Genomic DNA, 26,050 nt, shown 5'->3' with positions numbered 1-26,050 from the left:
ATAAAAAGTAATCTGCAGCAGTGTCCACGATTATCAGGTAGTTAAACCGGTACAACTCCGGGTTAGCACCCCCAGAAGATAAAATGCTTAGTGACAGCCTAGTGGTTGTTTCCAGCACGAATCTTTGGGAGTCTGCTCCGTTTTCACACTTAGCAAATAAATGTTTGACTTTATTATCCCGGTAAGGCACATATGAGAATTTCTCTACATTTTGTATTCTGACTCGGCCCTTTTATCTATCAGGAAGTTTCGAAATGGCGGACTGTGATGCAGAGTGAGAGGTTTGTTCTGGAAGAGGAGCACTTTGGACACATCAGATCACCCCTCCCTGTCTTCTGCCTGGAGGCTCACAAATTTGTGTTGTTGACTGTTTTCTTCACCTGCTACAAAATGCTGTGCCTCTATCAGTTCTGTATACATTTTCTGTTAATATTCTGACACTATATTGTGGCACTCAGCCGCGGGCATAAATAAACGACGAGAACTGAGAACGATAGTGAATGCCGATACTAGTGAAGACACCTATTGCTACGAAGAGTGTAACAGTTCACAGATACAATATGAAATTATAGGTAAAGAAAATGTGTGACAGAAGACCAATGTAATTAAATATAAATATACACAACATTTGAAACATTTACATACTGCACAAAAAAGTCAGTAAACAAAGATTCATTTTCAGCTGTGTGTGTATCCAAAATGAGCTCTTCTGTTCCACTGTCTTTGCATTACATGAGTCATCACTAGAGTCATTAGAATGTATTATAATGTTGTCAATTGCAATTTCCGTGACACCTTTGTGCCTCCTATAATTGTTTTCCTCGTCTTATACTTCCCTGCAGTACCCTTCTCAGCTGACTGGTGTGACAGAACTAAGACATCATGTGTGAGTTTCTTGAGATTTGCTGCAAACGTGCCACCAAAAACATTTTTCTTCCTTACATAAAGTTTAATATTTGCCTACACGAATTCAGTGGTGTTCAGATCGCAGTTCTACAGGCAAGCAAACCACAGTGCGGCCCACACTATTAGCCCAGAGCGTACAGCTCACCCTCTGTCATATTGCTGTTTCATTTTAGCTTTCTTTTGTGTAGTTATTCTATGATCACCACCCTCAGACAGTATATCGGTGGAGTTTTGTCCACTCGCCTACAGTGACACAATGCGCTGTATGCGACAATGGGAGAACTGGACCGAACGAGTGGAGCACCGCCTCCAAAAACCACTTCTCGAAATTCTCAGAGTTCGTTTGGCCTCGGTAACCTCCTCGTGTCAACTTCAGCTTCCCTCGCTTTACAAACCCGTTTTTCGAACTGACACTTGCCACTACCATTTTTCTGGAGCCACTTCCCCATACTGTAACACCCAATTCGTCTCGTGGTATCTGCCGTCATCTGCCGCACATTACGATACTGTCAATCCGTGAACTGTCGAGGTAAAAAATGTTTTGTCGAGCTTCCGTAATGCTCCTCACGTGCGCGAGGAAATGTGCTCGCCCGAGAACAGTGTTACCACATTCCAGCAAGAGATTTCTTTGTTCAGTACAGATTTACGTACAAACCCCATCGCCTCGAGCGAGTTTTTTAGTGAGGTACTGCCCCATCTCCAATTTATCTTCTCACACAGCACTGGAAGGAGTTCTGCCACACTAGGAACTATTTTCTGTCGACTGTAGAAATCCTCGGCAGTACTCCTTACTACTAATTTATTGAACTTGTTGGCTTTTTCAATATCACTGCATCTCTTCCTAAGAGCAACAAAATAAAAATAAATTAATTTGAACGAAACAGCTGCCTACTTGAAAGCACTATCAAATATAAACAGCTATACACTTTTACAGTACAATTTCCAACCAAAATTGACCCTTTCTTCCCTGGGTTACCAAGTTTGCAAACTTTCTAATTTTGTTTAGGGTTGACACACTTCTGTTGATGTAAGTGGCAGCTCCCTTACAGATGTAGGCAGTTTTGGCACTCCTTTTCCACCTCGCAGTACTCTGGCAAATTGAGCATCGTTTTAAGTGCACCAGTCAGTATTCCAAATGTACCTTTCCTTTTAGGGGTCACTAGAGTCGTACCGGAAACCCGTGACGGACCCAGAGTGGCATCTTCACTCATTTCGAGTTACGAGACGTGAGCAATGAGCGACACACGGTACAGAGCAAAACAAAGTGTAGTAGTGAATGCGTGAGGCTTTTGTAACTGTCAGCAGTGCCACTAAGAGTGATGAGACAGGGCTGACTCTACCGGTAACTTTAGCAACCGTAAATAAAAACGTCACCCACCGAAAACTGTCACAGTATAGTGTCCGAGCAATAATAAAGAGTCAGGATTTTTCAATCGTCGTTTCTCTCGTGCCGGACTAATCGACGTGCCAACATTGCCCCGTGCGATACGGTTCGCAGTCTTCAGTATTGTCAATTTTCTACTTTTGCTACCATTCTGCAGTGAGACTATTACATTGTAGACACTTGCTAAAACTGAGTACTCAATGATGCCCCTTTCCATCCTCTAAAACATACGGAACTAACAACTTGCTAGGGTCACAGGTACTAACTGCAGTATAATGTAGAGAAAAACAGAGGTGTTTTACGTACCCTGTTCTTTAACTTCTATGGAAGTCCCTTTCTAGTGATGGTTGCTCTCTTGTTGTTAGCAAGTAGGCAGCAGGATAAAAAGAAACTCAAAGCAGTAGTCACTCCACTGGTTTACTAGTTCAACAACACAGGATTACATATTTTGTCCTTCGGCACATAGGCCTACGTGCCACTTAATGCTTACTGCTTCCCAAATGATCACACAGGTTCTCCCAGCAACAATTTTGTGACGTCTGCCGCAGCCAGCTTCCGGTCGACTGCTTTCAGGCGGACCGGCGTACGCTGTACAGATAAAAGAATATATGTTAGTATGCGACTGACACAGTGGAAATAGAAATACCAGTAATTACAACAAACAACCAGTCGGGTTAAATAACTGGTCCCCATTTACAGGCCCTTCCCCGACCACAACAAATAGCTTTGTGCTCTTTGCTGTAATGACATGTTAAATATTTGTCTAAGAATTACCTAAAAAACCACACAGGCACTCGATCCATTTCTATAAGGTTAATTTCACCTGAGATTACACACGTTTAAATATCACTCGTCACTCTGAAACTAGCAAACATCACACTTTTATTAGTTTGAATCACCAATGCCATCACAGCAAACTTTTTTCTGGTGGTGAATGTAACAAGCTGCAACATTTCCACAGTCAATATAAAGTGTGACTTTTGGCAGTCGTGGAGGGGAATGTCATCATCAGCACAAACTATCCGCACCGTGCGCACATACAGATTTTAGTTGTTAACTGGCTGTCAGAATATAATGTTAAGGAATGAAGAAATGGAAATACCAAAAAAGGTACTTCTGTCAGTGATTTTTTCTAACTACTGAGAGTTTTTGTGTAAGGCCGAACAACCCAATCGATGCCGTTCTCTTCCTCGGACCGAGAAATGGTACAAATTCTTAGACGAATGACCATCTCTTCGATTTGTTCTAGCAGTAATCATTCACAGATCCACGTCCTCAATTACCTTAGCACTGATCACGAGTCAAGATTCGTACAGGGTAGTAACTCTCACATCAGATTCTTTCGACAGCATTTCAAAATAAAATTTTTGTAGCTTCTTGCCACATTACTTTCCACTTGAACCTGTGTACAATGAATCACTTTGCAATATATGCTGTCCAAAGGAAGCCTAATTACGCTTTGGCCATTTAGCACAAACAGTTCGTCTAGATCTACATCGACTTACAAACTTCGCAATCCACTGTGTGGTTCGTGGGGGAGGGTACGTTACTGTTCATTTCCTTTCCTGTTTCACTCACCAAAAGAAACAGGATAAAATGACTGTCTATATGCCTCCACACGAGCCCTAATTTATCTTATATCATCTCCGTGGTCCTTATGTGAAGTGGAAGTAGAATTGTTCTAGAGACGGCTTTAAGTGCCAGCACTACAAATTTTGTCAATATTGCTTCTCGAAACAAACGTCACCTTTTCTCCAGGGATTCCCATTTCAGTTCCCGAAGTATCTCCGTATTACTCGCGTGTTGTTCGAACCTTCCAGTAACGAGTCTAGCAGCCTGCCTCTGAAACTATTCAGTGTCTTCCTTTAATCCAACACGGTGCAGATCCTAAACACTCAAGAACATGTCACAGGAGTGTCCTCTATGTGGTCTCCTTCACAAATGAATCACACTTTCCAAAAATTTTCCCAATCGACTGAAGCTAACCGTTTGCCTTCCGTATCACAATCCTCACATGCTCACTCCATTCTGTATCACTTTGTGCCATTACTCCCAGATACTTAAACGATGTGACTGTATCGAGCAGGACACTACTAATGTTGTATCAGAATGAGATGAGTTTGTTTTTCCTATTTATCGACATTAACTTACATTTTTGCCATTTAGAACCAGCTGGCACTCTTCACACAAACTAGACATTTTGTGTCGGTCACCTTGTACCACACTACAGGCACTCATCTTCAAAGACTGCCCATACAGCACAGCATCATCAGCAAACCACTACAAACTTCTGGATCATTCATGTATATAGAAAATAATAGTAGTCCTATCAGGGCACTCCTGATAACACCCTCATCTATGACGAATGCTCACTGTCGAGGACAACATTCTGGGTTCTATTACTTCAGAAGTCTTCGAACGAATCACGTACCTGGGAACCTATTCTGTACATTCGTACTTTCATTAACAGTCTGCAATGCGGCACCATTTTAAATGCTTTTCGGAACTCTATAAATATGGAATCTACCTGTTGGTCTTCATCCCTAGCTTGTAGTATATCACGTGAGAAAAGGGCAAGCTGAGTTTCATCTGAGTGATACGTGAACATGAGCTTTTTGGTCCCTAAGAATTTTATTATATTTGAACTTGGAATATGTTCTAGGATTCTGAGCAAACCAATTTTAAGGACATCTATCTGTAACTTTGTGGATCCATTCTTTCACCCTTCTTATGTACAGAAGTGACCTGCACGTTTTGCTGTCGACCAAATAGTGTGGGTTTTCTGGTCTCAACAGTAATACGAGCTCTGTAAACTACTTGTATCGGGTTAGATTTCCTCGGTGGAACGTTCCTCTCTACTTCGAACGACATCTTTACTTTCCTACAACACACTGTTTATTTACACTGATGAGCCAAAACACCTATAACCGTGTACTTAACGGTGTGTCGGTTCAAATATAGAACACAATAAGGCAGCGATTCTGTGTGGCACGGTTTTGACAAGAACTCGGTAGGTTTCCGGAGGTAGTAGCACGAGACATCTACACGCGGTCCGTGTAAATTATGGACCGATGGTTTTTAGGTGCGGAGCTGATGCCAGATAGTATCTCGTATGTATTGTCTGAGGTTCAGATCAAGTTAAGTGATCCAGAAACCAACATGCATTCACTATCATGCTCCTCAAACAATTGTAGCACAATTTTCACTTCGTGACAGGGACAGTTCCTGCCAAACAGTGCCGTCACCGTCGGGGTCGCCACAGAGCACGAAGATATGTGAGTGGTCCACAATAATGTTCGTGTAATACACAGCTACTGCAGTGCATTCGATTACTGCCACATGTCCCACATATGGCTAGGTCAATACTCCCCACAGCATACTACTTACCCACCTGACCCACGTGCGTTTCTAAGAGCAGTTTGCCTCCGGATAGTATATCCAGACACGACCGTCAATCGGATGTAAGAAGAAACGTGATTCGTTCAAATGAGCAACACATTTCCACTGATCCACATTCCAATGTCCACAATCTCGTGCCCACTGCAACCGAAGATGACGACGATGTCGGTCAAAGTGGGAATGTGTAGGTGATGTACGCTACAGAGCACCATCGTCAACAGCATCTGCCACATAGAATTCCCCGAAACACTAATGCCTGCACTAACATTGCACAGGGTGTTTGTAATTAAAGTTCCAATTTCAAAATGGTGCAGAAAGGAAACTGTTGCTAGAATGATGTCAAATTTTAACAGCATACCATTGATGCAGGGGGAAACGCCGTGGAATAAAAAAAAATAATAAAAAAAATTTAAAAAAAATGAAAATTTGACCAATAAATGGCGTCGTAAGTGACACAATATACACGTCGACAAACACGTGACACACGGCTGTTCCTCAGTTTGCGTCTGAGACGCCCGACACTACCGTCTCCACAAAGGATCACACACTGCTGGTACAACTCTGCTATGAGAATGGTGACTGTGGCCAGTAACCCTATAGAAGTTCCTGACACTCCAGAGTATGAAAATAGGCATTGGTCTGATGTCTGGAGAAGATTACAAAATTTGAAAAGACAGGTCAGTGATAGAGTGAGAAAAACAATTGATCTGACATCTGTCAAAGATGTGGCCACAGCACTGCACGAGGGATCGAGCGATGGTGTGCAAACGTACAGTGCACAGGGAATAATCCAAACGTCGGACTTCCCTGTGAACGTGATGCACAAAATCCTACAAAACATCCTACATTGCTATCCAAACAAAACCACTTGTGTTCAGGAGCTACTTCCTGATCTGCAAACTCTAGAATTTCTTGCTCCCACGGAAATGGACACTGAATGGCCACAGAATATTCTCCGGTCAGACAAAGCTCATCTGTACCTCCGAGACACGTCAATATGCAGAACTGCAGAATATCCGCAATTTATGCGAGATGGTGCTCCTCCGTACATTGCACAGCCAGTGAAGCGGCCGCTGCAGAAGCGTTACGGAGTTCCTACAATTATCAGTTGTCATTTCCCTACAGCATGGCTGTAAAGATCATTTGATCTTTTGCCATTTGGCTTCTGGCTGTGAGGTTATCTGAAAGATGATGTGTTCAGCACTCAAGTTACAAATGTAGTTAATCTAAAAGGCACACATTGCACAATGCACTCTGAATGTGACTGACGAGACACACTGATTTGTTGTGAAACACGCCGTTTCTCAATTTCAGCTTGTAATGGGAAACAGCGGACAGCATATCAAATACGTCTCACGCCGGTCTCTCGACAATTAGAAACCGATGTTAGTTTGCTTTTTATGTATTTTTGGCCACAGGACAATTAAAAAGACCCTAGAAGAATTACAAAATATTTGCAACGCTGCTTTTTATGCAGTTTTTAGCCTCGGAACAATTAAAAACCAATTTTTCCCATCCAGTGTTATACGACCTTGTCACGATGGATGAGCTTATCTAACTAATAACGTCACAGTCGTCGAGTGCACGAAGTCGTGCTCACTGGGCAGCACAGATGGTGTAATGTGCACCTCAAACCATATTAGTCAGATTGTGAATCATCTGTCATGTGTAGCAGACCTCATTTACATTAAGACAATTAAAGTTCCATCTGTTTATAGAATTTTTGTTAAATTTTTTCCTTCACTGACATTTACCCCTATGTGCTGTTCAATGTAATTCAGAGCAGTAGTTCTCTTCCTACAGCATTTAAAAACTGGAACTTTAATTACAGACACCTCGTCTTCTGTCATCCAATCTGCCACAGATTGACACGTATCCTGCGTTGCAGAGTGGGCGAGCCAGCCTCCACTTTAGTGAGGAGCCTCAGATGTCGTCACAGGTTGTCGCCTAATCGTGGGTCACCACCCTTAAAATACTACCGGCAGATGCTCACGACAGTAGCACACAATTAACCAACCAGCTTCACCACTTCTGGGAGGCTTGCTCCCTAGCCACAACAATTTGCTCTTTATTGTGGTCACTTATATCAGTGGACTTCCCCATCTGCAGCCCGTATTGTCACTAGGACGATTCCCGATTCATTTGTGTTCTTCTTTCCTCACCTCTCCACATACTTCAAATGCCTCCAGGCATTCAGTCTCACAGTGGGCAGGGGTCAGAATGTTGTAACACTACGGCCCACTGTCCGTTACTACTGTTGAATTTTTGGGAATATTTTGGATCAGAAAATTAGATAATCACTCTGTGAAACTGTCACGGTAGTACAGTGTGTATAAATGAACAAGGAGAAATAATTTCCAAGTTTTTCCCGGACTTAAGAGATAAAATACATTTTTTCCCCGGTGAAATAAGATTTTCCGGTGTGAAAATACACTTTCTCCGTGTTAAGTGACAGTATATGTTCTCTCGGAACTGTAAAACTTATCAATTCATTGAATGGTAAAGGTTATATACACCAGCATACAACTTCCCAGCACTTTAGGAAACAAAACGCAGAAAATAAAAAAAAGCATTCTGAAAAGATCTTTGACGTACAGCAACATGTAAACTGCATATTTTCGTATCACGAAAGCATAAATACAAATTCCGCCAAACACAGCACGGTAGCTTCCGAAGCACTGAAATCGAGACTGTGATGCGCTTTTGTCAGCAATGATCTCGCCAGCAGGTAACAGCAGATATTCAGATAACACGACACGTGATTTAGTCACCCGACAGCAATAATTACTGTTAAGTAGAGCGAACACACAAATACGAAAAGTTAACAGTTTAAATTAATACACGTATAGTAGAGCTACAAAAAAAGTTATGCTTTCACATGCACCATCACTCTTTTTTACGTGTTTTCCCCTTTAAGAAATACTGACCACAAATGTGCCAATAAAATTTTAAATAATGACACAATTGCCTGACCTTCTGGGCCCAAAATTTTTCTAAGTGGCTGGTCTTCAAATTCTTAATTTTTGAATGATAGTCAGATGTTCTTTAATTTAAGAAATTCATTAAACATTCTCACACGTAACGTAATTCATCTCGAGTAAAAGGAAATGTACTTTGAAAGTAACACTTCTCGAACCACCACTCACAGTATTTTCCAGCCCACATTTTGCTGTCGGCAGGCAATTGTGTGCACGTTGTGTTTTGTTTTATAAATCGTGCATTTTTTTCTGCAATTTAAGTTTTATTTTTGGTTTTTCCTCTCCCTTATGTTTTGTTGCTGCAGTATTATTCTGCATTAACAGGCTAAAGTAAAATTCTTTGTAAGAGTATCACTTCTTAGCAGTCAAAATTACAAAAATGTAATTGAAAACTAAAACAATGAAAAATCCCTGGAAATCTAAAAAATTCCCAGTTTTTCCCCAGATGAAAAAAGTCCTGGGTTTATCCCAGATTTCCCAGTTGGCCCTTTAGTAGCATATTCCTCATGTCAGCAATAACTGTACACTCCTATGCATATTGCATCCTGCCGGTATGCATCCATCTCAGTTATCTGTCTGTAACAACACGTTTTCCTGCCCAGCATTGCTACACTGTTCTCATGTTTCTGCAATGCCAACTCTCAGCACAGTAGACCAACAAATGTTAAGTGTAGCAGCTGTTCTGCCCATCACTGTCCTCTACATCTGCAATTGGACATCTACTACTGCACTCCAGTTCCAAACAGCCAGATCAGTGTCCTCGTCTGCAGACTGTAATTTCCCTTTCGACCCTCTGTATCTTCGAAGCTGGTGAATGTGTTCTCAGACTATCACTTTTACAGTAACTCACTTACCGGTATGTGTCGCTCGTTGATTAAAATAGTCCTAATCCAAAAACACTAGTTCACAACAGCAGACAAATGGAAGACTTACCGATACTCGAAAACACTATTCTGCAACAAAAGCTGACGAACACAGAAAACAGACACAATCTGTTCCTATCAACCGACAGGTCACGCCCGAGCTTGCCGATCTATCGGCAGTGCTAGAGAGGACTCTGCCTCGTCAGTGCTATTACCTGAGTAATGGCGGCACGATCCACTGTCGCAATTCACACAATTCACAAGTTATTTCGATCATACTGTAGTTTTACTGACAATATCTTGTTTTACAGAAAAACTAGATATATGAAATTTTTCAGTACTACTCATTTTGACCCTCTGAGAAACTTTTGCTAATACACTGACTTATAATGATTTAAATTACCAAGTTTCCTGAGAATTTGTTTCATTTTACCTAATATGTTTTAATTTGAAAAGTTACTTTAATTTACATATGAGGGCTATTTAGCAAGTAGGGAACGTTTCCGTCTGACACCGCTAGGCGCGTGGTGATCCGTGAAGCGGGAACATCTCTGTGCATCTGATTTTTTCGATTATTGAAATTTGAAATGTGCGCTGCAATCAAAAATCCCGTCAGTTGTGAGGTGCGGTCGAAAATCCCGTCAGTTGTGATGTGTGGTCTACGATATGGCTTTTGTTGACAAAAAACCTAAAACCTATAGAAATTTATCGTGAACTGTGCGAAGTGTACGAAAACAACGTAATGAGTGAATGTTCAGTCTGGAAATGTTGCATTCGGTTTAAAAATGGCCAAAACAATGTTCACGATGAAGAGAAGAGTGGACACCCGAGCATTGTGATTGACGATCTTGTCGCTAACGTCGATGAAACAATTCGTGAAAACCGTCGCTTCACAATAACAGAGCTTTAGCTTTCTTTTCGACAAGTTTCACGACATTTTGTTATTTGAAATTGTCACTCAAAAGCTAGGCTATCACAAATTTTGTGCACAATGGGTGCCCAAAATGCTTACAGAGCACCATAAAGAACAGTGAAAGGGGCAACGTTGACATTTCTGGAGGCCAACCACAAACATGGTAATTCATTACTGGATCAAATTTCAACTGGTGATGAGACTTGGGTGAAACACATCAAATGTGAAATAAAACTACAGTCCATGGAGTGGGGGCACACAAGGACCCCCCAAAAAAAACAAGAAAATGTTTGCAAACCTCGTCAGGAAGGAAGATGACGGTGACAGTGTTTTGGGATAGGCAAGGTGTGCTTCTTATTGATTTTCTCGAACATGGAGCAACTATAAATTCTGTCCAGTACTGCCAAACTTTGCAAAACCTTAGAAGAGCAGTTCAAAACGAAGGTTGAGGAAAACTGATTTCCAAAATTTTGTTTTTGCACGACAATGCCCAACCTCACTCGGCAAACCGCACTAAATAACTCCTCGATTCATTCAAATGGGAAATTTTCCCTCATCCGCCCTACATCCCCAATCTTGCACTGAGCACTTTCCACTTGTTTCCCAAGATGAAGAACTGGCTTGCAACGCAGCGCTTTGGTGACGACGTGGAACTCCAGGAGGGCGTGACTCGCCGACTGAAGTCTCAGGCGGCAGAATTTTACAACAAAGGTCTTTCAAAGCTTGTCCACCGCTATGATAAGTACCTCAATGTGTTTGGTGACTATGTGGAAAAGTAGTATGTAAGTCGCTCTTTCAGATGTATATAATAAAATGTATTTCTTGTACTTAGTTTTTTTTTTTATGCCTAAACATTTCCTACTTTCTGAAAGCCCTCATATTTCGTTGTTTACAAATACATAATAATTAATACTGCTTCATACTTTTGCTTAAAAAAATATGATATGATTAATTTACATGAGTGGTTTGATACATCTGGTAAATTTCCATGAAAGAATGGAAAATTTCTATTGCATCCTCATCATTGGTGAGCTAGATTATTCCAAGGACCACATAAAGAATTTCAACAATGTACGGTGTACAGTTCTTTGTCGACAGCACTCGTATTGGTCAGTTTTTTGACTGAGAAAACTGAGTTTCATGCTGTTATGAAACATTTTCATTTGAAGGGTTGCACTGGCACACAACCAAAACAGAACTGGATGAAGTTCATGCGAACCCTGTGCATCACTGAAGATCATTTACTTTTTGATTAATGAATTTAAACATGACTGGACAAGCACCAAAGATGAAGAGCACTCCGGCCATCCAACTAAGGTGACCACAAAGGAAACCATTGACAAAATGCACGATACGGTAATGTAAGACAGCCGAATAAAAATTCGTGAGATTGCCAAAACTGACAGTGAAAAACATTCTCCTTGCTTTTTGCCGGATTTATCAAACCACCTGTATATATTCAGAAGAGCAAGAGAACATATGGAAACATGTATCAATTATATTACACTATTGATTCAAAGTACATTAACATAGATTGTATGAAATAAGTTTATTTAAATAATCTGTGAATTATTAGTATAAATACAGTCCAATGTAGACGATATGTAGAGGCACAAAAGAAAGTGGGGATGGAGTTGTATTGTAGCAGTTGCAGAGTGGCTGTTAGTGCACGGAATAGCAGTTGTAATTGAGAGACGATGACCGACGGTCGGCGTAGTATCGTTCCGTATGTAATCGGTGCATTGTATTTTACACTGTTAATAGCACTTCTCATTCAGTGTACGATAATATATTGAGGCCTCATAAATACTTTTGTGCAGTTAGATTTCGAACGGTCACTGACGGATGTGATCACTATTACGAATATCAATTTTATTATTTGTGAAATTCTTTAACACAAACACTGCGCATCGATAACAACTGAGACTGGGGCGGTAGAATGCGTCTGCTCTAGATGCGTGAGCTATTCTCAGAAGTGTGACCACTTCGTGTCTGCAGATTTCTCAAATAGCCGAGCAACTGGCTACCCCCAACCTCTCGGCTACTGACAGAGCTCGGCTCGGCTCCACACGAAATCGAAACCACCGCGGAGTTGCATTTTGACTGCCGCCCACAGCCTCACAGATGTCAGTCAGAATTGGCTCTGGGGGAAACCCTTTGTTTGTTGGAATCCCAGATGTGCTCAAAATATCAGAGGAGGAGGAGGAAGGGGCAAAGAGTGCTATTCTCCATCCTCCATTTGGTTTCCAGCAAATCCTAACTTTTGCTATAGGAGCATATCAAAACTCATAACTCATCCGTTGTGGTAATGTTTTCCACATTCTGAGTATGCAGGGAAGGCACCCACGTGTCTCCTCTATCTTCTGCGGCAGTCACAGTTACACATACACGAGGCACTGACTTACCAACTGTGTGGCCACTGATCACCCATTACTGAGCACTACCAAAAGTGTGAATAATTGAATTAACTGGATCCTTCAATAGTGCTTCACCAACTCACAACTGAACTGTCACCTTCCAGGCTAATACGGAACTCGGGCTAAGCTAAAGATCAGCCAGTCACTATAACCTACATTACGTGACAAAAAAAGGATTACAACTCTTCTGTCCTCCTCTTTACGCACACCTAACATCACACACCACAGCACCACCGTGTTACGGGATGAAGGCCTCGCATCCGGTATCGGTAGATGCAACCGATCCACCTATCCGCAATTACAATCTGCAACAGTTTGCGGCAACCACTGCTGTCGAGGTGTAGTCCCCCACACGCGTCGCCTCTCGTCGTCTCCGCCTTACATGGTCACTCACGGCACACGCCAGATACGGCACCCGGTCGACCTCGGAGACAGATCGACCTACGTGGGCGACACACGAGTATCTCACTCGTACTACACTCGACCGTCACCCCGTCAGCCGAACGAGGCACGCGACACGTCGGACGTGTGACGAGCCGAGCTGCCCGAAAGCGGCAGTGACGGGACCATACTCTATCCGACGAGGTAGCCGGCTCTAAATCGTGACCACATGCAGGAATCTTAATAGACGTGTTTATTCTGTACACGTCTCGTACTCACCACTCGTACACTGAGGTCGAAACGGTTCTTGTCGAAAGATATTCCTGCGTCGACGTCGGCGCTCAGCCCGTAGTGCCGACACTCGTCCACGACTTCGGCCGCGCTGCCCGCCGAGAAGAGGTCCGCGAGCACGGCGGTCGGGTAGCGCAGGGTGCGGCTGCTGTAGGCCACACTCATCACCCGCAGGGCCTGCCTGGCAGATGCACAGCCCCATTACACGTCACAGCCACCGAGTCTGGTCAGGAGACTGGCTCCGTGCAGTTTTATGTAGTAATGTATCCCGTGTCAGCACGTCCATCTCCGAATAACTACTGCGACCTACATCCGTTCGAACCCGCTCAATGTATCCGAGCCTCGATCTCCGACTACAATTTTCACCTCCGACACTTTCCTCCGTTAACCAAATCGGTGATCTGTCGTCGCTTCGGAATGTGTCCTGTCGACCGATCCCTTCTGTTTGTGAAATTGTGCCATAAATTTCTTTTTTTACTCAGCTCAATTCAGTGCTTCCTCACTAGTTACTCAATCTACCTATCTAATCTTCAGCATTGTCATACATTGACACGTATAAAAAATTTCTACTCTCTTTCGATCTGAACTGCTTACCGCCAAAGTTTAACTTCTGTACGAGGCAACAGTTCACACAAATACCTTCAGAAAATACTTCCTACCACTTAAATTTATATTTAATGTTAACAAATTGCTCTTTTCAGAAAAGCTTTTTGCACTACAACCCGTCTGCATTCTATATCCTCCCTACTTTGGCCACCGTCAGTTATTTTGCTGCCCGAACAGCAAAACACGTGAATTACTTTTAGTTTCTCATTTCCTAGTCCAATTTCCACAGCACTGCCCAATAAATCCCACTCGTGGGGTACAGGGTAAGTTTTCCCTAAACATAGAGAGCATCTGAATAGACTTTGTGCCCTCAATGTTTGTGTACGATTGAGCAAGTGTGGACATTTCAAACGAGGTTCAGAGCAACGGCGTTCGTTAGTTAAAGTGTTTTTATTTGGCAGTAATTTTACATTTGAGGTACTCCCGGTGTGCTGTGCAGTGACACGAGGTCTCTTTACGACACGCTTACGTCATCGAACAGTGTGTCCACGGAGTCTGCGACACAGTGTGCCGTGGAGTCCCTCCTGGAGAAGTTCTGTGTCACGGACTTCTCACAATTTAATGAACAGATAATAAAGTGAGTCATTAACCGACACACAGATTTTCTATTAGGAAAGCATTGTGTGAAAATTTTTTGACACTCTGCAGGGCAGTCGTCCGACCTGCGTGAGGGCCTAACTGCGAGACGTTGCAATTCGTCAGCACGAACCCTTGCAGACTACAGTCTGTTATCCTAGTTTTACTGTTCTCGATATTTACCTCAAAATCTCTTTTTAAGACAGTATCCATTTCATTTCACTGTTCTTCCAAATTCTTTGCATGACAAAAGTTATTTCATCGTTAATCCCCAAAGTTTTTTATTCTCCTCCCTGAACTGTACTCCCGTTTCCATCTTTCTCATCAGTTTCCTTTACTATGAGCACTATTTTCGGATCGAACAATGTGGGAGATACACGACAACCCTATCTGACTCCCTTTCACATCATTCGATCTTACGAGTGCAGTCTGGATTCTGCACAAGTTGTAGATAACTTCCCCTGCCTCCCCGCTCTCCCTTAAGAGTCACCAGGTGGCCATCCTCTGTCCTCTGCCCCCGCCTTTCACATCCTCTTCTTATTTTCACTCCTCCTCCCCTTTCGATACAAAACGACTACTCGTCTCTATCAGGTTTGGTGTGCACAACGTTAGATATACAGTATACAAAAAATAAATTATTTTTGCAGAACGTAAAAAAGTTCCACCGAGAAAGAATCGGCATACAGTTCGAGACGTAAGCCATTCTAAATATTCAAATGAAATTCTGAATCCTTGTTAGAACTTGGAACAAAGGTGGATAGTGTAAAACTCTGCTTAAGATAAAACACATTATTTACAGCATACTCACAACAACGATTTCCATAATTCATGGAAATTGCATATAGGTGTCAATTAATTGCTACATTACTCTTGATTTATGTCAGGAAAAAAAATCAAGGCTTTGAGATACTGGGTAAAGAAACTGCAAGTTAGCACACTAGGTGATTGCACTAAATGGTTTAAATGTTTATAAAATATTCTAAGTGATTAGGCTGCATCATATTTCTCTTCTCCATTCTTCTTTTTCTTTTCAGACAAAAATGATGCAGCAGAATCAACAGAGCGATTTTATTTCCTTAACAAAGATTGCCAAATCTCACAGACTTGCATACTTACAACTACATCTACATTTGGGCTATGCAAACCACTGCAGCAGGGCAAAGGCTGCTTCCCACTGCACCACAAATACTGGTTGTCTTCTTGTTTCATTCACACACGAAGTTCTGGAAGAACAATTGTTTAAATGCTTATGTGCACGCTCAAATTAGTTTAACCTCGTCTTCGCATCTGAGAGATACGTGAAGTGTGAAATATATTCCTAGTTTCATCACTTAAAGCACATTCTCAAAGTAAGTGTTTGTGGGATGGCTGGCATCTGTGACTGTTCGTGGCCCTCTTCTTTGTATGCATTCTGTATCCCCTGTAGCCCTGTTTCGTATAGGACTGAAGCACTTGAGAAATATTCTAGAGCAAGCTGAGAAACCCACCACTGCCCATGTATTTATTTATTCATACGTTTGGAACTCATTTTTCACTTGTAAAGCTTCTTTGTACATGATGTCGGAAGCAGTACAATTGGGGCCACGAACGAAGAGCTCATCTGCTCATCTGCTTCACCGACACGGGAGAGAGCCACACAGAGCCGTCCGTGCGAAACGCAACTGGCACCGAGGTCCGTGCCCGCGACATGCAGTGTATGGCCTCGTCCTCTGTTTACGGTCGTGTTATAACACGAGATCGCCGGGAACTGTACACAGTTAAAGCAAAATCGTAAATTGTTAGGAATAACTGGGATTTGAGGTATAAAAACTCACTCGAGAATACCATTTCCCATCAGAATTTCTGCTTCTTTGAAGTTATGTCGAAGAGAAGAAACTTTAAACCTCTGCAAATGAAGGATTCTGAGTACTGAAATACTGCATCTTGTTCAGATTTACATTGTGCTTCGCTTTTGGAAAGAGTTTCTACACAGCAAGTTAAAGTCTGATGTTCTCGAGCTGCAGCAAGTCTCACCTCACGATCTTCTGTGGATTCTCGAGTCGGGCCCGGTCCTCAGTATTTTACCCACCCTGATGCATTAAGAAAGACTTTGCTGCTTGCTAGGGATCATTTTTATTTGTAAACAAAACGAAATCAAAATGTAATGGGTAGTCACCCAAATCAAAAAGAAATGATGATAAATCCATTTTTCCTAACAAAAAATATAAATAAAACCTATCAAAAAAAGTAAAGCAATTAATACACAAAGCAAAGTCAGTGTATCTGTATATCAAAGCCATGTAAATACAATGTTAGTTTGTATTCATATAAATGTAAGATTGTGGTACTTAATTCTGTCACTCACATAACCCAAAAATAAATTTGACCGAGTTAAAAAAATACGGGGTGTTCAAAAAGTCTCTTTGCAATGCCGTACGACTGTCAGCCTCACGTGCCGTACGATTGTTCGCCTACCCGGGTTTTTCAACGAAACAATAAACGCACAACGATACTGCAGTGATATTCTGTATCCATTCGTAGGAGAACTTGTGTTAAGTGAAACAGTGAACGGTTACTTTCAATCAGATGGTGCAACCGCGCATACAGCTCACGTTTCAATGTCACTGCTTGCCGATGTTTTTGGTGATCGCATAATTTCACAGGGACTCGGGCCTCCACAATCACCTGACCTGACACCACCTAACTTTTTCTTCTGGGGTGCAGCAAAAGCAACAGTCTATAAAAACTGTCCAAAATCTGTCGACAAATTGAAAACTGCAATATCCACTTTCACTGCTTCTGTTACGGAAGAAATGTTACAGCTCGTGTTTGGAAACACGATTAGACAAATTGAATTGTACATTCGACAACAACGGGGACACTTTCAACATTTAATGTGAAAATTCGTACATAAAAATGAATCTTCAATAAATTAATAACTCGCATTTCACCGAGTTTCATTTCGGTATATTCACTGTGGCATACGGCACGCGCGGCTAACAATCGTACGGCACTGCGGAGAGACTGTTTGGACACCTCGTACAATAATGTGACAAAAGTTGCGGAATAGTGATACGCACGCATACAGATGGCAGTAGTATTGCACACACGAGGTATATAAGGGCAGTGCATCGGCAGAGTTGTCATTTGTACTCGGGTGATTCGTGCGAAAAGGTTTGCGACGCGATCGAGCTACGCGCGAGGGACATTCCATTCAAAAAATCATTAGGGAGTTCAATATTGCGAGGCTGGCAACGTCAAGAGTTTGCCGAGAATACCAAATTTCGGTCACTACCTCTCACCGCAGACAATGGCCTTCACTCGATGACCGACAACAGTAGTGCATAGTGCTGTCAGTGCTAAACGACAAGCGGCACTGCACGAAATAACCACAGAAACCAAAACTGAATGCACTACAAACATATCTGTTCAGAGAGTGCAGCAAAATCTGTCACTAACGGGCCGCGGCAGCAGACGAACGACCCGAGTGTCTCCGCTAACGGCACGACATCGCCTGCAGTGCCTCTCCTGTCCTCGCGGCCACATCGGCCGGACCCCGCACGACCGGAAAAGTGTGGCCCGGTCAGACGAGTCCCAATTTCATTCGGTAAGAGCCGACGGCGGGGTTCGAGTCCGGTGTGGATCCCACAAAGCCACTGTACCGGTTGTCGACGAGGCACTGTGCAACCCGGTGGTGACTCCGTAACGGTAAGGGCCGTGTTTAAACAGAATGGACTGGTCCCCAGGTTCAAATGAACCGATCACTGACCAGAAACGGTTACATTCGGCTGCTCGGAGACCGTCTGCAGCCGTTCGTGGACTTCACGTTCCCAAACGGTGGCGGATTTACGGGACGTAGACGTAATCGAGAGGTCAGTTTGTGTACAAAATCCTGTGCCGGCAACACTTCTCCAATTGTGCACGGCTCAGGATGCGGCACGGCTCAGTATTTCTGCCCGGAACTTCCGTCGACCTGTCGAGTCCGTGCCACGTCGAAATGCTGCACTGTGCCGGGCAAAAGGAGGTCCGACACGATATTAGGAGGTATCCCACGACTCTTGTCACCTCACCGTTTACCGTGGTAGTTAAGTATCTGAACTACTAAGCTGAGCAGACAATTTTAGATAAAACTATAAATCGTATTTTTTCTTTGTGTTCTGATTTTCAAAAAAACAAAGCCTACACGATTCACCCAGCTGTACTCAAGTTAAATGTGAAAACCCCACGAAAATTTGTAATGTACTTTTGGGGATCAGTGTGTTCGAACAGACACGACAATCTTACAGTTTTATTATTAGTACAGACAGCTCGTACAAGTGTTTTGAGAAGCCTCCTTTGTAGACCAATTGCATTTTGTCACCGATCCAAAGGTCCGCCATCTGCTTTACGCACAACTGAACGATCCTATACGATCTTCCATTTCAGATTCCCATAAATTGTTACACCAAATAATTTGTACGAATTGACTGAGGCCAGTTGTAAAGATCATACATCACTCACTGATTCATTTCTGCATTTTGTAAAATGCACATTTTTACATTTCTGAACACTTAAATCAATATCTAACAGAACACTGTGCAATTTTTTCACATAATACTTCATTAAAGATAACTGCAGAAAGTCTGAGGTTTCTATTAATATTGTGTTCGAGGATATTAATGTATAATGTGAATTGCAAGATTCCTAACACACATATCTGGAGTACACCTGAAACGATTTTTAGTGTAACGTATCACTTTGGTGAAGTGAAGTGTCGCACAAGCATTTGTCGAACCGATGACTGACGATTGCCACCGTAGAAACTCAATTTTTGTACGAATTAACAGAACCTCGTGCTCGGATGTACGTTTTATTTGTGTGCGTGTCTCACGAAATAGATAGGTGCAGCATATCTACAAGTCAGGATGACGATAAACGTTGTGCCGCGTTCACGGTACCTGCCGGTCGGACGGTTATTCCGTGTCATCGAGTCCAGCCTCGTAGATACGGTGTGAGCCAAAGATGAAGAATGGCGGTGACAGTGTCTGTGATGTCACAGGGATGAGGGAAAACTTGTTATTTCCTCATGTAGACACTCTTTTCTATGTACTGCTGTTCCAAAATGCATTCTTTGTACTAACTGCTTTGTATTCTAAAAATGGAACACAAACGAGGCTCGAGAATCCTAACCCACGTGTGTAGAGAGGGAAGATGTTTGTGCAATCCCTCACGATTCGTTGTATTGTTATAAGATATGTAGGCAATTGTATTCTTATTACTGATTAGGTGAGACATGGCCTCATTACTCTGTCACTCGAGTGAATTCCTTCCTTTATCATCGACAGAGCTAGTGAAAAACAACTCTCGTGGATCGGGGGCCTCAGCTCCTTCTAATAGGAAATACAGCTCTCGATAAAATACCGATATATATTGGCGATATTTTTATTGAGTGCCAATATTTTTTTATATTATATTTTTTTACAATTTTCGATAAATATTTGAAGTTGTTCTTTCGAAATTGAAATATAACATAATTTTACTTTCACCGTGTAAAGGAGTCTCACTGCTTTCTGAGCTCTCATCGCATCAGTCTTCCTCTTCGGCTGTGTGAAGCGAGTACAGATGGCACAGAGAATAAGTCCGTTTGCTACGGGGAGTGGCAGTGTGAACGGAATAACGAGAAATACGATGTGAAGAAATAGCACACTATTTGCTGAAACTGATGAACGAGGATCTAAATGACAAGATTGGTCTTTGCGGAGGTCGGAGACGTTCGAGGGGAAATGCAGACACTTCGGTGGTCGACACTACTGATAGAAACTGCGACGTTTAACTTCACAGTGCAGTTTTGATACTACAACTGCTAGGTCGCAGGTGTTTGCAGAAATGAAAAAACAGGTAAATCGACACAAAGTGTTCCAGAGAAATCCGATTAGTGACGAAACCAAACGACAGACCCGTAGGATACTTTTTATTGTGCCACTTACGTGCAGTTACCACCGGTAGCAAAGTGGTTATCACCAAGCGTGAATGTGCACCATTTGTATTTCAATCCTCGATTTGAAGGGGATAAGCAGGCTGCTAGCTTCTCGGTGTACAGTATATCTACTAATAAATCAGTAGTTAAATATACAGCTCTAAAACAGGCAGTTTATTTACAATGTGCAGCCGATATTTTTTTGGCCGGTATGTCGATACTTTTTCCGTCGATATACCAAAACATTGACAATTTTGTTTCAATTTATCGAGGGCAGATAATGATATTTTTTAAAATACTGGTGTACTGGATTCCCAATTTTTTAAAAAATATCAACATTCCTAATAGGGAATAGGTGTCTCTGTCTTCTCTCTTCTTTCGGATAAGTGTATGCCCGTGCAAGCAAGCTGCACGATACAAAATAAACAGTCGAGGCCGTAATACAGTACAGCAATAGCTTAGTTCCACGACTGCTAATTAAGAGAACAAAAACTGCTTAACAAGGAAGAATCTGAATCTCTCAGAAATTTTTAGTAGAAATAAAAAACAACTTAACATTAACTCAGACCTTCCCACTCAAGTATTTCCATCACAAATATTCCACACGTGCTCAGTAATTGGGTGATGTGAACAAAGCTGCATTTACAAACGCATATGTTCAAAGTCCTGCTGCACAGGTGAACGTCACAAGTGCATCACACAATACGGCCTCAACGCACAGACGCGGTAGTTTCGACTGCGGCCGGAAGGGCACGACAGAGCAGGCGTCGGACACCTCCGGTCGTCCTCCTCCGATCCGCAAATCTCCGGACATTTCCACGTCGGACTGCTAACGTCTCACTGCCCCTCTGTGCCACAGGCAGGAGGTGCTCCGGGTACTAAACTGTAGCCGTCGGACGGACACATCACAGCTGAGGACATTCGGTACACCGACTCCGTATGCCAGAGGTGGGGCAGTGGCGGCAGGCGACCCACCTGCGGAGGTGCGGCACGTGTAATGCGGCGAGGCAGGCGAGCAGTGGCGGCAGGAGTGGCAGGCGGCGCAGCGCCCGCACGTAGTTCCCCGAGTAGCAGGCCAGGCTGAACTCCAGCGCACTCTTCACCGTGTCAGACCTGGTAAAAAGAAAGCACCGAGCGTGGAATTTTACGGATTAACTGAAGTTTGGCAGACTTACGGCCGAATTGTCACCTTTCGACCGAAGCTAGACCTCGGGCTACATTACGCCGTATTCCCGTCCGTCGGATTTGCCGAGAAGCCGTCACGGTGCCCCTTACTGCCAAACCTAGACTGTGGGCTATGCTACAGTTCAGTCTGTCACCACGACAAATGTTCCAAAAACTGAGAAAGAGAGAAAGAAATATTGTCAGTGTTCTATTCTCGTTCCGTTTGTACGTGCCGATGTCACACTCTACATCTTCATTCTGTTGTGGAACAACATTAACATCTTCTTTCTGTAGGTTCAGTGGACCCCATTCTACAGTATACTCGAATGGTCCCAACCGTAATGACTCGGGAACTCCTCCTGAGAAAGTGTGTGTAAATACTGAAAGATCACAGTTCGACTACTCGAAGACTTTTGTGCTTACAAATACGGTCTCTCTCCAGTAGTCAGGTGTGTGCAATAAACTGTTCCAAATGTCTGAAAAATCCGTGCAACTGTGTCGCCTTTTGCTACTGTAAAATACGCACAACAGACCGCGTGCAGAATGACGTGGGCAAGTGGGGGTTGGAGCAGTAGTGGTGGGGGAAATGCCGAGTACTGAAGGTGAAGTACCTTTCTAAACTGAAGCCTACACTCGTATTAAGTGGAGCCCCTCCACACCCACACTTGCACGGTGCCCATCTAAAAAGACCTACTGTCACCTCTGCTTCAGTTAGTGTCTAATAAAAATAATTCCGCTGAAAATGAAATGAAGGCAGCAACTTATTTTCACCTGACTTGTTAACTGTTTGAAACTTCCAGTGAAGTGTCAAGAGTGGAGAATTTTGAGTAAAGCCTACATTTCCCTTGTTGCTATTTTTTAATTGTTTCTTTTGCCAAAACAGACCATTATGTAGAGCACTGTGCACGATGTCAGCTCACTAACATGTCGTGCAGATTCAGTTGTGAGAGAATCTTGAAACAGTGGTTTCAAGTGAGGAACTGAGGACAAATAAAGCCAGTATCTTATGAGAAGGCACATTCTCAGTACAAAAATAAACGTCCAAATCTTCAGTCATGTTGTTGCAAAACCTACAGCAATTCTCATTTCACCCTTAAAAATTACAGTGTTCGATTGAAAAATTCTGTATTTAGTCAAATAACACGGAAGATAACGAAGTTTCGCAAATTAATCGTGTGGCAAAATACTCCACGTTCTATCATTTGACAAAATGTCGTTTCAATATCTTAAAAGTTTATCAGGTATCAGGAAAGTTTCAGATATTTCATTGTGGCTTTATTGCCAGTGCACATGATCGCAAATGAGTGCACTGTATAAAAATCAATTTTCTCGAGATTGGTGAAGGTACGGATCTCCACTCGAGTCTAAGGAAAAATTCAATATACTAGTTTAATTCCTTCCACAATAATGTATGATGTAAAACACACCTAAAGTAAAATCACAGTGGCCCTTGCTTTTCATTGCGAACATACCAAATTTCAGGTAGTGTTATACTTAAAGGCAGAAATCAATGAATAGTTTCTGTAAAAGCATTTGAGAAAAATTTCAGATCGTGCATCTCGCTTTTGCCGGTACAGTTCCTTGCCGACTGGCCGAAAGTGAGCAAACGACCATTGCTCCCCTTCTGCACAAACGAATGAACTCGCCCCGCACTTTGGAGGAAAATTTGTCACTGCATACTGGCCACAACAATCTGCGTGGACTCTGCTTACTGAATATGCAGTAATTTTTTAATCTGAGCAGACATTAATCAGAAATGGAGAAGAATAATAATCCTGTCTCCTGTTCACAAATCTCAATATCAGTGCTTATGTGGGAAATGACTGTGGCTACAGCTGGTGTCACACACACACACACACACACACACACACTCCGGCTGCCAAGTTTTCTTCCTTTCATCATTTTGTGGCATTGTCAGTGAGAAAAACTTTCATACGGAATTGGAATTATGTACAAAGCTTGTTATAAGTCACTAAGGGCTCTCACTCTCAAATACTGGTTGAATGAAGTCTAGTTATTAGCATGTCACGAGCTACACTGCTTTTTCATTCTCATCCACACATTTTTGATAGGTGGCTGGCTCTTACCTCACAGTGATTCTTTGCAGACATTAAGTGATCGGTTTACCAAGTTTGGCTGAAATCGGTCCAGTGGTTTAGGAGGACGTGTGGTATGTACACACGTAGATAAATGTACGGATAAAATAAACACATCACAGTATTAATTCAGCACCAGAAGGTCACACAAGGGTAGTTCCCACACACACGACCACCGTTTCCGGCTTCCGAGGCCCAAATGTGCACTGCAATAGTGTCTGTCATGAGCAGTAATTTCGGGTGGATGTTGGGGATAAGCAGGAGGCATTGGGTGGGGAGGGGGAGGGACAGCAGGAGAGGGGTGGGGGAAGATGATGTATTGCCTGTGGAGGATGCGGGACGTAATGGGGCAGGATAGGGTTGCTGGTGCAAAGTTGGGAGGATGTGTGGGGGCAGGTGAGCAGGAAAGGGAGAGGGCAAAGGAGAGAGGTAGAGACGGGGGAAAGACTGTGAGTACATCACTGAAATAGAAGGCGTGTGTAGTGCTGGAGTGGGGGCAGGGGTGGGGATTGGTGAATGGGAGGCAGAGATTAGTGAATGTTGAGGTCATGGGGATTCTGAGAATGAACACCCCACTAACACCCCCAATGTCCACAGCCTCGCCACTTATTGAACACTACTTTTCCCGATGCCTGTCCGACTCCACACCTACAGCCTCCTTCCAGGTCACTGCGACCGACTGTATCCTCACCCACAAATACTTCTCCTTTGAAGGCATCATCTAAGTGACGAAGGAAAGCAGATGGTGAGGTAAAAATGGAGATAAAAAAGTAAAAGGGGAAGTAAACAACTGCTAGCACTGAAAAAAAAAGGAGTGGAGGAGGGGCTATATTGTAATGGAGAATAACTCCAGGAGGGTGTCTGGATGTGAGGACATGTTGCAGGGCAACATCCCATCTCCAGAGTTCAGGTAAGCTAGGAATGGGTGTCAAGATCCTTCCCCTACAATTCTTTCCCTCTACCATCGATTCAGCTGCAGTTTTCAGGAACATCTCGTGCTGTAAATATGTGCCTCTCCCCGGTGCAATCCTCGTTATTATGTCTATCTTGCACCTTTTTTCTTTATCAGATCTAATACACAGATAGCAAAATCCGTCTTCGAGACCATCTCATCCGAGTTTAAACATTTTCCTTTCATTTATGCCCGTCTGCTAGGGCTCACTCCACTTCATTAAGCAACTGACTCACTTCCAGTCCACTTTCTGCGACAATTGCTGCGACGTGTATGAACTGCAACGTGCAATGTATATCCTCGAGAGACGACTTTTGGGATGGCAATTTTGTGCTTTTTTGCATTAGTAATTCATATTTCCCTTCTGAAAGTGGAACATTAATTACAGCCCAGTAAAGCGTGACACTATCACGGCCAATTTCCTTTACTCGATGTTCTCTCTCTACCGTCTGAAGTGTACAGTTGCCTAATTTATTTTCCTCTCGCACAAGGGACTGTGGATTACTCTGATAGGCAATGTATAAATTCCATAAAAAATCACCTGAAATCCTTAGTCCACTTGATATCTCAACTCCGTGTGTTGAAAAACAATGCCTTCAGTAAGATAACTGGTAGTAAGATGTGCTTCTCAGAAACACAGTAAAGTTAAGGTGTATTCAGTCTTGAAAGTCATACTGAAAGCGAGCCCTTCTGTGATACAAAAACCAGTAGCTATTTGCTTCCCATACTTTGGGAGGAGGCAGTATGGACCAAAACATGAATAAAGTGTCTAGTAAACGCAGTCTCTAAAGTGGATACCTTAAGAGCTATGAGTATTTGTTCAGTAGAAGAGATATGTTTTCAGTAGCAAAGATGAAGGCGAGCTTGCAATAGAAGAGATTTGTTTCACAGTATCAAAGGTGAAGAAGTGCTCACAGTTCTTAATGTATGCATTTTAGAGAAATTTTTACTATCCTTTTTGCTTCACACGTACGTTCCTGTCATATCCCTGAATACTGACCGTTCCTCGTGGGACACCGTGTATGCAGTGCCATTGCGAGGAAAGAAAAATCTAATTAAAAATTGCACTCCAGAGAGTTGCATACGCCATTAGCGACTCTAGCTGCACGACACAGAGAATAGAGGAGGGGGAAACACAGAGCCTACACTACTTCTGGACAGATGCGGAAGTAAACGCTTATGTGCAGCA

General features: G+C 42.8%; 1 protein-coding gene across 3 annotated transcripts in view; it reads right to left on the bottom strand.

The window, feature by feature from the left end:
* Positions 1-2,691: 2,691 nt before the first annotated feature.
* LOC126215093 (SAC3 domain-containing protein 1) overlaps positions 2,692-26,050 on the bottom strand; it is a 48,256-nt gene continuing 24,897 nt past the window's right edge. Inside the window, exons 5-7 of one of the 3 annotated variants that reach the window (XM_049941740.1) lie at positions 21,625-21,762; positions 13,521-13,713; positions 2,692-2,878 (exon numbers count right to left, since the gene is read on the bottom strand). In XM_049941740.1, the coding sequence (XP_049797697.1) occupies positions 2,795-2,878; positions 13,521-13,713; positions 21,625-21,762 (415 nt within the window). In that variant the 3' untranslated portion in view covers positions 2,692-2,794. The remainder of the gene's footprint in view (positions 2,879-13,520; positions 13,714-21,624; positions 21,763-26,050) is intronic. The other 2 variants (XM_049941742.1, XM_049941741.1) reach the window with 2 other exon arrangements.

The sequence above is a fragment of the Schistocerca nitens genome, chromosome 12 (genome assembly GCF_023898315.1).
Source record: "Schistocerca nitens isolate TAMUIC-IGC-003100 chromosome 12, iqSchNite1.1, whole genome shotgun sequence".
NCBI lineage: Eukaryota > Metazoa > Arthropoda > Insecta > Orthoptera > Acrididae > Schistocerca > Schistocerca nitens.
Note: the sequence above shows the minus strand (reverse complement) of the source record. Positions and strands in the feature narration are given on the sequence as shown.